This window comes from Pararge aegeria, chromosome 3 (genome assembly GCF_905163445.1).
Source record: "Pararge aegeria chromosome 3, ilParAegt1.1, whole genome shotgun sequence".
Lineage (NCBI taxonomy): Eukaryota > Metazoa > Arthropoda > Insecta > Lepidoptera > Nymphalidae > Pararge > Pararge aegeria.
The window spans coordinates 5,598,111-5,612,126 of NC_053182.1; the positions used below are offsets into that span (position 1 = coordinate 5,598,111).

Consider the following 14,016-nt stretch of genomic DNA (forward strand, 5'->3'; position numbering starts at 1 on the left):
TTTATACTATATGTTTATGAATATATCACAATATTTATATATATAACCATAACCATAAAAACCATATAAAATATTACAGTATTAAGTACTTTAACAGATTACAAATTTGATTTTGCTTTGGTATTTACAACATTTTTCTTAATTAAGTCACAAATTTCAGATTTACTATAACCTAACTCCTGTAATATTTTAACTGTATGATATCCTAATTCTGGTGCCTCCTGTTTACCACTTGATATTCCAGGAGTGGAAGAAAGCCTAGGTGCAGGTTCAGGCACTATCAAATTGTCATGGTCTTTATAAAAAGACTTGCGTGAAGAATTACAGGCATGACCATAAACTGATCTAAGGTCAAGAACAGGTGTGACACAAGCATCCAAGTTCTCAAAAATGTCAGACCACTCCTGCTGGGTTTTAGTCAAAAATATTTCTTTGAATTTATTTTTACATTCAGTATCAAATTGAGAATATGTCTCTTCACATAACTCTAATCCTTTCAAGAAGTTAGAGTAAAACTGAGGTTCAAGAGCTCCAACGGCCATAAATTTACTGTCCTTAGTTTTATAAGTGGCATAAGATGGAAGTCCACCATCCAAAGTATTTGTGCCAGGTTGACCACTCCATATAGGCAAATTTTGTGACTTAAATAACCATGTTCCTAAATAAGCTGCACCTTCTGTCATACTTGCATCAATAATTTGCCCTTTGCCAGATTTCATCCTTTCAAACAAAGCTAACAAAATGCCAAGCGTGCATAAAAGACTGCCACCTGCAAAATCTGCAACCAAGTTGATTGGCGGAGTGGGTGGCTGTTGGTTTTTACTAAGCATAGAAAGTATACCTGACAACGCAATGTAATTAATATCATGACCTGCTTTATCTTTGTAGTCACCATTTTGCCCATAACCTGTCAATCTTGCATATATAAGTCTTGAGTTCAGGGCCATAAGGGGTTCAGGACCAAGACCCAATTTTTCTAACACACCTGGTCTGAAAGTATCTATAAGGACATCTGATTCAGCAGATAACTTTTTAAATATCTCAACACCATCCTTACATTTTAAATTTATTGAAAGTGTTCGTTTTCCATTTGACAACACATCTACAGGTGAAGATTCTATCTGTAAAAATAATTGGATTAAGAATTTACAATACTAGTGTTTTAAGTTTTTATTACATGGATTATAAATACCTTTTGGACTACAGTAACTGACGCGCCGAAATCTGCTAATATCGCTCCACAGAATGGGCCTGGAGCTAATCCCATCATTTCTAAAACTTTTATACCTCTTAAAGCCATTGAAACTCAAATTAGAGTATCTTTGTCTTCAAAATGTTTTGGTTTAGTGTTAACTTAAGTTACAACACTGGTGCTGATTGTCTAAAAGTTAACTGTTTCAAACATAATGTAGCTCATAATGTTTAATTAGGAAGTTGGAAGTTAATTGCAAGATTGTATTTAAAGTTAAGTTTTTGAAAACACTGCAGGTTGGAAAGAAAGGTGAAAGAGTGACGAAAGTACTTGAGTGTCATAAGATTAATTGTGTAAGATTAATTATGTAATCTTATCATACTATTTATTTAAAAATTTCATGTTATTCTAGTGAACAAATTTATTCAGCTTATAAGCACTATGTAGGTATAGCTCCCTCAGACTTTGAACCAAGGTTTGAAGTTTGAACCTATATAGGAGTCTAGGATCAAAAAGTGTGTGTTGCCAGTGACAGATAGTCAATCAAATATGATATGACAGCCCAAAAAGCATTTTTACGAGAAATTTAATGAGAAATAAGAATGTAACACAGACAGCACAATGACCACTAAAAAAAAAACTTAAGGTTTTCATATTCAAGTCTAGAAACGGAGAAACCCACATTTTCCATTTTCAAAAGTTGAAAATACTATTGAAAGTTGAAAATACCATTCCAAAAACCACATAGGTAGGCAGTTTATCGGCAGCACTGAATACCCCAGTACTGCTAATCATTACATGCGTCTAGTTAAAATGAACGAGCTACACTAAGTAATAATTTCTCTGGTTACATAAAGATACTTCATTTATTTTGTGGTTCATGTAGATGCTGTGTGGTTAGGAGTCTGTGGTTTAAACGACTGACGCTTCCAATTTTTCTAATTTCGCCTGCATCTGAAAAAATTGATTTCTCTTCTTACTGTTCAGTGAATTGTGATGCCAATGTTATTTAGAACATAATTACAAATGAGAAAGTCAACTTAGTTGTTTAGTAATATTATAAAAAATGTCGGTTGCATTCGCCCCTCGGGGCAACCGGCCTCCATTGAGTCCAGCACAAATACAAAAGATGTTGGACGAGAATGCACATTTGATACAAACAATACAGGAATACCAAGCTAAAGGCCAGCTTATGGAGTGTCATCAGTACCAGCAGGTGTTACACAGAAATTTAGTATACCTGGCTTCTGTCGCTGACGCTAATCAAAATATTCAGTTGCTGCTCCCAGTAAGTTTAAATGAAGTCTCTTTACGAAAGGATTTACAAATCGAAATATTTTCTCGAACTGAAAATTGAAGATGTTCCTACTGCACACACAGCACACATTGAAAAAGTTCCTTAAAAATAATTTGTATGAGAAATCTAACAATACCTTTAGACCTAATTAATGAGTCTTTGTAAAACAAGTAGGATAAATTTTAATTGCGTATTTTATTTTGAATTATATACTAGCCCTTAAACTAATTTAGCTTTCTTGACATGTAATTGAAAAGGTTTGGAAGAGACTTAATTATTTATTCTTTTTGAAGAACAAACAAAGAAAAAGAAGCGGATATGTAAGATAAATTCATAAACCATCATTATGATATAAGCTGATTGAAATCTTCTGGGATTTCTGAATTTCATTATCATGTTTCACCTGTGTGCAGTTGCTTCTTGTGACTTTTTTGTGACTTGCTTAATGTTGTAAAGCCATGAATACAAGCCCACTAATCCTTATTGGTGTTTCTTAATGGAGGTCTGTATCCAGCAGTGGTACATGAACACAATGAGAATGATTGTGACACTCCACTCTTACTAGCTAGAAGTTGACATCTTTTGACAAGTCAGAATCTTTCACCTGCTTAGATGAGAACACTTGGCTGTTGGATAACATTATGATACTTTTCTTCTTCTTCTCTCTCTGGGCTTGTCTCCGTACTGTGTTGGCCGGAACCTCCCTTTGTACGTAATTATGATACTTATGATGCCTTTGTAAAATTATGAATATATATAAATTCCTCTTACTCACTAAGGTTGGCTGGATGATATCTCTTATAGAGTTAAGCTTTCCTTTGTTTACTTCATATACTATGTATCTCTCTCTGTATTATCTTTGGTATTTATCAATACCTTACCCAGAGTATACAAGCACTATGTCAGACCATGTTTCTGTTTATTTGTATCCTGGTATCCTTTGGGTCCCTACTAAAAATCAGCATTGCAGTATACCTTAGCAGGTATCTACTACCATGTTACTGCAACACAGACTACCCATTCACAACTACTATGCAATATACTTTTTAGTTGTTATTTTTTTATATGTATGTTGTAAAAATTTATTGTAGTCATTAAAGCTTATTATTGTTGTTATCACAATTTCTGGTATACAAATAAAATTAAATATATTTCTATAAAAATTGTTTCAGCCTCCACATCAATTGGCTGCAGGCAACGTGCAACAACTGAACCCACCTACCACTGGAGCTGAAGGCCCAGGCTCACCACAGCAACCATACCGTCCACCTACAGGAGTGTCGACTACTCCCACAAGGCCCACACAGTCATATGGGCAAAGACCTTACCCACAAAATCAATACCAAGGACAGTACCAAGGAGCACCTGGTGTTTATCCACCACAAAGTGGTTATGGCCCTCCAGGACAAGGATATGGTCCCCCAAATCCTTCCCAACAACCACAAGGATATCCTCCAAATTCTACATATGGACCACCTATCACTACAGCTCCCAGTAACTATCCGCCGGCTACACACCCAGGACCTGGAGGATACCCACCCTCCTCAAATCAGCAACCTTATGCTCCCCCGCCGGGTAGCCCTGCTGCTGCAGGTTCACCTTACCCAGTCCGTGGCTCTAGTCAACCAGCATATACTGGAAATTCTGGATATCCGCCTACACAATCTGGTCCAAACTATCCTAATGTAGGTGTCAGCTCATACAATTCAACAACATCTCAACCACAACCTTATCAATCTCAACCTTTCCCAAACACTACACCTACATCTGCATATAGCTCCACACCAGTGTCTCAGCCAAACCGGTCCCCACAACCTCCACCTAGCGGTTATACTTCCCAAAATCCAAGCTCAGGATATGGGTCTCCATCTGCACAATCACCAACATATAACTCTAGTTCTCACGGAAACAATGTTCCACCATCCAGCGGGACATCTGGGGCTCCACCTCAAAATGCACCCCCTGGACAGCAATATCCTCCTGCTGGACAACCATCTCCTTATCCACCAGCAACTCAGCCACCTTATTCCAATCCTTCATCCCAGCCAGGAAGTCCGGCCCCTTCAGTGTCAACTGCACCCCCTCCTCAGTCATCCTATCCACAAAATCCACAGAATTATCCTCCTGCTGGAGGAGCATATCCACCTCATGCTTACCAACAAGGCTATCCACCTGCTCAATATCCGCCTTCGCCTTACCCTTATGCTAGGGCGCCCGCACCGGGAGCTCCGCCACCAGGTGCTCCGCAACCTTACCCTGGTTACGGTTTTCAACCTCCCAACCAACAGTAAACAAAACATAAGGCTTATTTTTTGCTTTAATCAAAGTAGCCCTAAGTTAATTAATTCAGCAATGATAATGAATTTTATTTAACTACTAATTAAGAAACTGTTTGAAGTGAAATCTTCAGTCAGTGTAAGTTTCTTTTTAATAGTACAAGCTAGGACAACTATCCTCAAAGATCTTACAATGAATGATCAAGTTCATATGGTAGGCTGATGCCTAAGCAACTTGCCATGGACTGTGAATAAACCTTAAGTTCGGGATAAGCAGGCGAGAGAATGAAAAAAACCTTAGAAGTTTAACCTTTTTTCACGTGTACATGCGGATATACGCAGCTTTTTATTTTTATTAGTAGGTAATTAATTATAATTATGTTTGTATTGTATATAATGATAATGTTAACTTGAAACTTAAATCAAATGTAATACAAATAAATAGCTTTTTTTGTTATAAGTAATATTATGAACAAATATTATACCAGTTTTGGTATTAATGAGATTAAAGAATAGATAAAATTATTTTTAAGTCCATGGGATTTGCAGTTTTAAGTATTTAGTATTTGACATTAAATGAATTTCGAAATAACTGGGTTTTATTTTCGTAAATTAAACAATGCACACCTATTTCAGCATTACCACCTAAAACCGAAAAATGTCTTGGTACTAATGTATGAGGAAAAAAAATTTTGCCACTTTTTGTCTAGTCTACAAACATACATAAAGTACGTAGAAAATCTTTCTTTGATAAAAAACAAAAAAGTTGCTTTAAATGGTTTTAGCCATGTTGGTCAATACACAAGTACACTCTCTTTCTCCCTCACTCTATTAGTCTGATGGGATTGCAGCTCCAACACAACCGGAATAGATAAGGCCACAGCTTAAACTGCTTTCCGAGGCACGGGGGTTAATCACCGCCAATTTCCAAACTCTGGGCTGGTCCTAAGAATTTTGATGAGAGAAACCCAACATTCGTTAGTCCAATCTGGAAACCCAGGACCTGGTTACCTACAGTCGACATGACATCTAACCATTAGAACAAGGAGGCAGTTTAAATAAAATTACTAGTTCCGAATGTCTTCTTTATATTTACCTTTATTAACGATTCGTACATCTATAATACACAGTTTATCTTAAATAATCAAATGTATTGCAACTAAGACTCTTCAAAAGTTATTGTAGGTCCTTCAAACCTATGTATCGATTCATCATAATATTCCAAAGGTAAATCTTCAACAAACGGTTGTGTGGGGAAAGGAGGAGGGGTTTTCAATTTCCTTAATGGTAAAATTGTATCAAATAAATAACACATAGCACCAGTTTCCCCAGGTATTCCAACTCCCAACATCCAAAGAATATTATGCTTTGTATTCATGCGAAGAATTTGTACTCCTCTTAATGTTTTCCACCTAAAAATGAAATAAATCCTAGTATAGGTATAACAATATTGTTAAGGATTTAGTATTCTTAGCTAATATAACAAATTGCTAATTCTTTACAATACAAATCACTGAACTGAACATATCTATGCAGTGCTATCCTATTCTTTACACTATTTTTTTTCTATCTTGTCTTAATATGTAAAAAAAAAATACTTTTCAGTGTACCTAAGTTGTTTAAAAAAAGTAGTTACTGCTAAAATAAATAAATTAAACGTTAAAGTTTTGGTTTGTCACAACAGTGTTTTGTAAAAGATTAAACAATTATTCAGATGAGCATCTTCCATCAATTAAGATAGGTACTTATTTGTTAAGTATTTTTTAGTTTTACAATTTACCTGTTGCCCATGTGACCTGGCATCTTAGTGCCAGGCCATACTCTGGCTTTCTGACCACCGGCACCAATATTTCCTGGTCGTCTGTGAGTTTTAGTTACACCATGAGAAGCTGGCATTCCCTTAAAACCCCAACGTTTCATTACTCCTTGAAATCCACGATCAATTCTGAAATAATCAATATGTAATTTTTATAGTGTCTTAATGGAAGCAGTTGTAACCTAGTGGTTAAGACTTCTAGCTTGTGGTAGAGTCCTATCCCAGTGCAGTGTGAGCCAGCAATAATAAAATATACAGCAGTTGTTGCAACTGCTAAGAAACTACAAGGTTGCTTGTAAAACTTTAAATAAAAGTAAAATTGCTAATTTTATCGTAGAATTTTAAAAAGTTTATCCATACTAACGTTTTGGCTCTGACATCAACATAGTCACCAACTCTAAAATGTGTAGCAAACAGTGGTGTTCCTGTGGGCATTTTGGCATGTGGTGAAATCATGAAGCGAAAAAGATGTCTTTTTGGTAACATGCCCACACTGCTGAATAACCCACAATAGTCTTTTGTAACTGTGCTGGGGTCAATAGTCTCTGAACCAATTAAAAGACAACCAAGTTTCCGTTTTTCTCTCCAATTAAGTTTGGTAGTTTTCATTGGCTTAAATTCTTCAGGTGGTGTATATTTAATTACATGATTGTCCACTACCTATAAAAGAAAATGTTAATCAGTATGAAGTTAACCAAAAATTGAAAATTCATTTATTTCAAGTAGGCCTAGTTTATAAGCACTTTTGAAACGTCAAGTCAGTCTGTTTCTAGTGACTCTACTACCGGTTCGGAAGGCAGATTTCACCGAGAAGTGCCGAAAAGCAACTCAGCACATTGATGTTTTTCAACATCATGTTACAGTTTACAATCTTTTAAATTTTCGAGTTCTTGTGAGAGACGAGAGCGTAGTCTGCTTACATGCAGCTTTGTCGCTAAGTAATTCATCAATCCTATAGTAACCACGATTTATTAAATTTGTTTTAACACATTGTTTAAACTTATGCATTGGTAGGTCCAATATTATTTCCAAGGTAATTTACCTTTAAATTACCTTGGAAATAATATTTTAAAGCATTTACTCAATCTTACAAATGACTTCAGCACCTTTTGCAAACGATATGCAGATGTCACTAACTTATGTCCATTTGTAGTAAGGCGGTTTATTTCCACTTTTCGTTTATAAAGAGTTACGATTTGTCTTTCTAAATTCTTTATTGCTATAAATATATTGTGATGCTGCCGTAAGTACACCTATTACTAAGTTTTTTACGGAGTGATTTAAGTTTATATATTGACCGTACAGCTCTTATCTGCAATATGAATATAGTTTCAATATCAGCAGCTTTGCCCCAAAATAAGATCAAGTAAGACAAACTATGAAAGTAAGCAACAAGCCTAGCTGTTTGTACGTCAGTAATCTGGCTAAATTTTCTGACGGCATAGGCAGCCCAGCTTAGTTTTACCTGCAAGTGTATCTACATGGGTACCCCACTGAAGATTCAATCAAGCCCAGAAAAACTGTGGGATCTTAAATTTTTAGGTATTCTCCATGTATTATTATATTTTTATTAACTTTCTTTACATCTGCTAGAATAAATTCCACACAACTAGTTCTTTTTGCATTTAAAAGTATTGTCAGTAAACCAGTGGTACACATGCAACATAGCACAGTTTACATGGTCAGTTATAATTTATATTATACACCAAAATAGAAAGGGACCCAGAATTGTGCCTTGTGGGACACCCATTGACAAAGATGACCCCTACAATTTAATATCATTTATGCATACCCTTTGGGTTTCATCACTAAGATAAGAGGCAACCAAATTAAGTGCATAGTTATTGATATCATATTACGCTAGTTTAAGAAGCAAGGTTATTTTTATCATGACAATCAAATGCTTTGGATAGAACACCAAAAACACCAATGGCATTCTAACGTTCCCAGGCATCATAAACATGTTTTAAACATTTAGTACCTGCATCCATAGTTCAGGCACTAAACTTAACGTTGTACCTTTAGTGAAACCTCACTGCTCCAGATGTGGTAAGTTATTTACTAGTTCATTTAATATAACTTTTAAAAGATGTTATGACAATAATGACGTCTTGTTGATTCACTCTTAGTTATTGGTTTATACTTGACAATTTGTTCATTTTAATATATATTATTCAAAACAGTTATTTGTTGGCCACAATGATCTCATTAATCGGAGCGGTGATAGTCCAGTGGGTAGGAGCTCGACTTCACTGTTGGGGGCGGAGTTTGAATCCCAGCATGCACCTACAACTTCTCTTAATTATGTGCATGTTAAGTAATAACAATATCACTTGCTTTGATGGTAAACATTGTACAGAGACCTGCACTGCAAAACCTTTTGTTATAGAATGAAATAAATCAATGAGCACTTGCTTCTGTCTAATAAAGTGATCATGTACCTGTAATAATGTTGTCTGGAATTTTTTGCCATCTTTGGACCATAGTGGATAGTTTCCTATTTTACGTGCTATCAGACCTGCCCGTCGGGTGGTTGGATCCCATTCCGCCACTTCTTGCGCTTCAACTTTTGCTAAGGGGGATTCCATAGCAATTTGCAAATTTAGTTTATCTTGTCTTACTTCCTCTATAAAATCTCTGTTTTCTTGTGTGAGCATATCTTCACTCATCTGTAAAGAAGAGTTTAAGTTTTATTTTTGCAATATTTACTTGTTTGTAATAATTAAGTGTTATAACAATATTAAATTACATACAACTCTCTCTTTAGGTGCATACCAATACGGTGGACGAAACTTAGGTTGAAAATGGCACGATCTTGCTGTCACGCAGGAAACCCTAAAAGAAATATAAGTTTATTGAGTATGAATAATATAATAGGGATGATATTCCAGTGACGACGGCCGACTGGCGCAGTGGGCAGCGACCCTTCTTTCTCAGTCCAAGGCCGTGGGTTCGATTCCCACTACTGGAAAATGTTTGTGTGATGAGTTGTTTTTCAGTGGCTGGAGGTTTATATGTGTATTCTAAGTATTTATGTATATTATTTATAAAACTATTCATCAGTCATCTCAGTACCCATAACACAAGCTTTACGCTTACTTTGGGGCTAGATGGCGATGTGTGTCGTAGTAAATTTAGTTATAAAATATATTTTTTTGTATGTTGGGGGAAATGGAGTGGTTATATAGGGTTACGTACAAAACCTGTAAAACATAATGGATCTCGGGCTAATGGATATGGGCTGCACTTTCATATTCAACGAAATAACCTGGGTTAGGGTTAGGAAAAACAAACCTCATTTTGTTTAGAGCGGAACATATTAACTTCAAATTAGAATTCGACATTATTTCTGTATTAATTTATCTTCTTCGGTAAAGTAATAACTAACTAAATGTAAATAATGAATTTAGAGTTCCCGATTTACGAATTTCATTTTAAATTTAGGTAATCTGTCACTTGTCAGTTGCCTCAGTTGGGTCGGAAGGCTTGTAAAAATATATCGACTTATCGATATTATTCGTTCGTTAAATCGATATTTTTTTGTGACCTTTATATACAATAGCAAATTAGTCCCCACTAGTCTTAGCCTTAAGTTTAAGCAATTAAGAATCCATTGACTCTCGAGTGAAGCAATGCCTAATTCACTTAGACTGCACTTGGTCGGGAAAAAAACTAAGGTAAGGTATCAGTTGTTAGTCTAAGCGTCTACTTTCACTGATATATATATTTTAAATGTCGATCGTTCTGCCCTTCATCCTAACTGTCACTTGTAAGTGGATAATCTGTGGTCGGTGCTACTGCCTGCTGCTTTTTATTTGTAAACAAACAACAACTGCTAACTGCAGACATTACTAAAGAATTTATTGATTAAGATTGCAAGAAATTCGAACCCAGCTGCGGTTAAAATCGATAAAACAAAAATACGATGTCTTATTTATATATCTTAACATTCCTGTTTATTATCATATTCCACAAGTGTATAGGTTATGAAATAAAAGTTTTCGGTCCTGGATTACAGCCTGAAAAGATTGTAATGCCGGCTCGATATTTTTTCGTTAATTTTACGGCAGTTAATGAAAACTCGTAAGATAATTATAATATCTTTGGAATATGTAACTTAAAATATTAAATTTAAATAATTACCTACTTCTACTAATATTTGCATTCATCATAATATACGTAATGTATACTTTGCAGAGATGTTGATGATCAAGTAACTAACATGTTGCAGATATTCGCGTGATTTAGCATTAAATTTTGCAGTAGAAATTAATGGAAAATCTTTTAAAAGAGATCATTGTAGACTATGGATAAACACATTAGATAGAAAAGATGGGACTTTCATTGTTCGATATAAATTATACGAAACGTGTGACGAATTATCAATAAGCATTTATTATAAAAACAAGCACATTCAAGATTCTCCTTTTACATATAAAGGTATAAAAAAAATGCTATATACATCCATTCTACTCCAATGTTAGTTAACAAGCTTATGTTGCACTCATCCTGTTTTATTATTTACAGGTCTTATCCAGGCAGATCAATGTGACTGTCCAGAGAAAGATTTACAATCTTGGTTAAAACAGTATCAATGCCCATTATCCTATAGTCAAATTGAAAATGATCTCAAGCCATTTGAACAGATAAATATGAAAGATCAAATATCTAAAATTATCGAGAAGTACCATAGACCCGAGAGCACAAGTTTTTGTCATTATGTTATTAAAGATAACCAGATTTATAGAGATTGTTATGGCAAGCATATTGGGTTTAATATGTTTGCAGATAATGTTTTGTTATCATTAACTAGAAAGGTTGTAATGCCTGATATGGAAATGGTGATAAATCTGGGAGACTGGCCCTTGCTCTTTAAGGGAACTGATCCTCTACCTATTTTCTCCTGGTGTGGTAGCAGTGAAACAATAGACATTGTCATGCCCACTTATGATATTACTGAATCTGCACTAGAAAATATGGGAAGGTAAGTTAAAAATGTTTATTTAACCATCTTTAAAAAAAAAGAGGTTATCAAATTCACATGCAAGCATGCATTATTACTAGAAATAAAGAATATTCACATTTGATAATTTTTTGGGGTTCCATACCCTTTTTTTATATTATATATGTTAGTCCATGTATTTCTCCAAATCTGTCAATAGGATTGTGATCATTCCTGGTTTATTGGCTAACTAAATGTAGTTCAACTTGAAAATTGGTTCAGTAGTTTCCTGTAAAATTTAGTACCTCATTTCTAGCAGCAGAACTTGTTAGTGTTAATATATAGTTATAATAGACTATAGTTTGATGTATGTTCTTTGGATAATTTTCTTCTTTTCATTTCATTTATTTTCCCCAAAAAATTCTACAATAAGGATGTATTAAAATAAACTACTATAATATACTGTGCAAAAATGAAGTAGCTTTGTAAAATTCATCATGCACAGCTTTTCTGTGGTAAATCTAATAATTACAGGCAATATCACATAATAATATTTAGTATAGTGAGTGAAATGTATAAATCCAGGTTGCCAATGTAAATAAATTGAAAACAAAACAAAAAAAAAATAAAACAGCTTGAAGATCAATTCAACAAAATGATTTTAAACACATGATATTTTGTTTTAGAGTTACGTTAGACACCCTGTCAGTACAAGGCAATATAGAGCGCAGGTGGGAAGAAAGAGAGCCTCGAGCATTCTGGCGTGGTCGCGACTCCCGGGCAGAGAGGCTTAAACTTATTGACATAGCTCGCGCTCATCCAGACCTTTTTAATGCTTCTCTTACAAACTTCTTCTTTTTCCGCGAAAAAGAATCGCAATATGGACCAAAGTTACCACATATATCTTTTTTTAAATTCTTTGATGTAAGTCTGAATTTTAAAAATCAAAATAACAGGGGTGCCAAATTCTGTTGTATATAAATCTCTAGACTAAATAATTTCACATGATATATCTGTATGGAAAAGATGGCACTTAATCTATCAATTAAGTTTTAGAGATTTGTATACAACAGAAGTTGCACCACTGTCTTAGTAAACATAACTCTCATGAACTTCGACTAGTGCATTATATCTTTCCTATCTATCATATGGCAAAATTTTATTAACTGATTGGTTCAATTTCGAATCTTGTCCGAAATTCTCGATCCGAAGTTTCACTACAATAATGGAGATATATTTTTATGTTTATTAAAATTGTTTGTTTTTAGTATAAATATCAAATAAATGTCGATGGAACAGTTGCAGCATACAGACTACCATATCTCTTGGCTGGAGGAGGATTAGTGTTAAAACAGGATTCACCATACTATGAACATTTCTATGAACAACTACAGCCCTACGAACACTATGTACCAGTCAAGAGAGATCTTTCAGACTTGACTGATCAACTCCTCTGGGCGATAAAACACGATGATAAGGCAAAAAACATTGCAAAAAATGCAAGGCAATTTGCTAATGATAATTTATTACCACAACATATAATCTGCTATCATGCTGTTTTGTTTTCAGTAAGTTACCTTAATATATATTTTTTTTATGGTTAATTCCATTATCAATATTACTGATTCCAAATGACTTGTGCAAATGACGACAGGCCGCATCGCTGCACATGAAAGTCTCTATATAACTTTCATGAGTACACTTTTGGACACTCAGTGGACACCATAAGTGGGAACTACTTATTATTATTTGAGGATTTTGCAAAGCATAATCATTATTATGTCGACAAAAAGAAGTCCACTGTGGGACATAGGTTTCAGTATTTTGTAGGGAATACAGATTTCACGGTGTTCGGAGTCTCCCTCAGACTTGTTTGATGTTTTCTGTCTACTACTGTACTGTTTTCGTAATTCTAGCAACTTGGGACTCCAGAATCCATTGAGGTCAGATATATATCATGCCTTGGGACTTTAGCTATTGTATTACACACAATAATTCCATTGAATACCTTTTGGGTTTCAGGAGTGGAGTAAAAAAATATCTGGGAAAGTAAGTGTGAAGGAAGGAATGACGCACGTTCCGCAAGATAAATTTGCGTGCCACTGTGGCAACAACGACAATGCTAGTCACGAGGAGCTATAAATAAAGTAATAAAACTATACATCTCAACTATATATTCTCATTGTATAATTTGTATGTAGTAATGTAAGTAGGTAACGTTTTTTTGTGTTCAGTAGATATACTTTTTTAACAATATTAACTGTTGTAATATTTTAGAGTAGATTTGTTTCATACATACTATGTAATGTAGTATATACTAGAATTAAGGATATTTTTATTGGGAACAATTAGTTATACTACAATTAATCTAATTTTTTTACGTTATTATTTATAGTACACAGAAAAATGCTTCATTTTATTTACAGAATAATTTAACATTATATAGATATTATAAGTTATTTAAAAGGAATTATAAATAAATTAATACATTAA

General features: G+C 34.5%; 4 protein-coding genes across 4 annotated transcripts; 2 read left to right on the top strand and 2 right to left on the bottom strand.

Annotated features, from left to right (window-relative positions):
• Nucleotides 1-46: 46 nt before the first annotated feature.
• On the bottom strand, nucleotides 47-1,806 carry LOC120637354 (alpha-methylacyl-CoA racemase). Its single transcript, XM_039909165.1, has 2 exons — nucleotides 1,193-1,806; nucleotides 47-1,121 (listed from the first exon to the last, which is right to left on the bottom strand). Exons 1-2 carry the CDS (start codon nucleotides 1,298-1,300, stop codon nucleotides 99-101), a joined length of 1,131 nt encoding a protein of 376 aa, XP_039765099.1. The 5' UTR covers nucleotides 1,301-1,806; the 3' UTR covers nucleotides 47-98.
• A 273-nt stretch (nucleotides 1,807-2,079) lies between these two features.
• On the top strand, nucleotides 2,080-5,296 carry LOC120637350 (proline-rich protein 2-like). Its single transcript, XM_039909162.1, has 2 exons — nucleotides 2,080-2,480; nucleotides 3,662-5,296. The coding sequence occupies exons 1-2, from the start codon at nucleotides 2,259-2,261 to the stop codon at nucleotides 4,778-4,780; spliced, it is 1,341 nt and encodes a 446-aa protein (XP_039765096.1). The 5' UTR covers nucleotides 2,080-2,258; the 3' UTR covers nucleotides 4,781-5,296.
• Nucleotides 5,297-5,836: 540 nt separating this feature from the next.
• LOC120637355 (39S ribosomal protein L3, mitochondrial) lies at nucleotides 5,837-10,119 on the bottom strand. The gene is made up of 6 exons (XM_039909166.1): nucleotides 9,876-10,119; nucleotides 9,335-9,416; nucleotides 9,023-9,250; nucleotides 6,946-7,241; nucleotides 6,546-6,710; nucleotides 5,837-6,177 (listed from the first exon to the last, which is right to left on the bottom strand). Exons 1-6 carry the CDS (start codon nucleotides 9,923-9,925, stop codon nucleotides 5,925-5,927), a joined length of 1,074 nt encoding a protein of 357 aa, XP_039765100.1. The 5' UTR covers nucleotides 9,926-10,119; the 3' UTR covers nucleotides 5,837-5,924.
• A 251-nt stretch (nucleotides 10,120-10,370) lies between these two features.
• LOC120637349 (protein O-glucosyltransferase 2-like) lies at nucleotides 10,371-13,933 on the top strand. The gene is made up of 6 exons (XM_039909161.1): nucleotides 10,371-10,664; nucleotides 10,813-11,021; nucleotides 11,109-11,565; nucleotides 12,210-12,447; nucleotides 12,792-13,091; nucleotides 13,546-13,933. Exons 1-6 carry the CDS (start codon nucleotides 10,507-10,509, stop codon nucleotides 13,663-13,665), a joined length of 1,482 nt encoding a protein of 493 aa, XP_039765095.1. The 5' UTR covers nucleotides 10,371-10,506; the 3' UTR covers nucleotides 13,666-13,933.
• The last annotated feature ends 83 nt before the right edge of the window (nucleotides 13,934-14,016 follow it).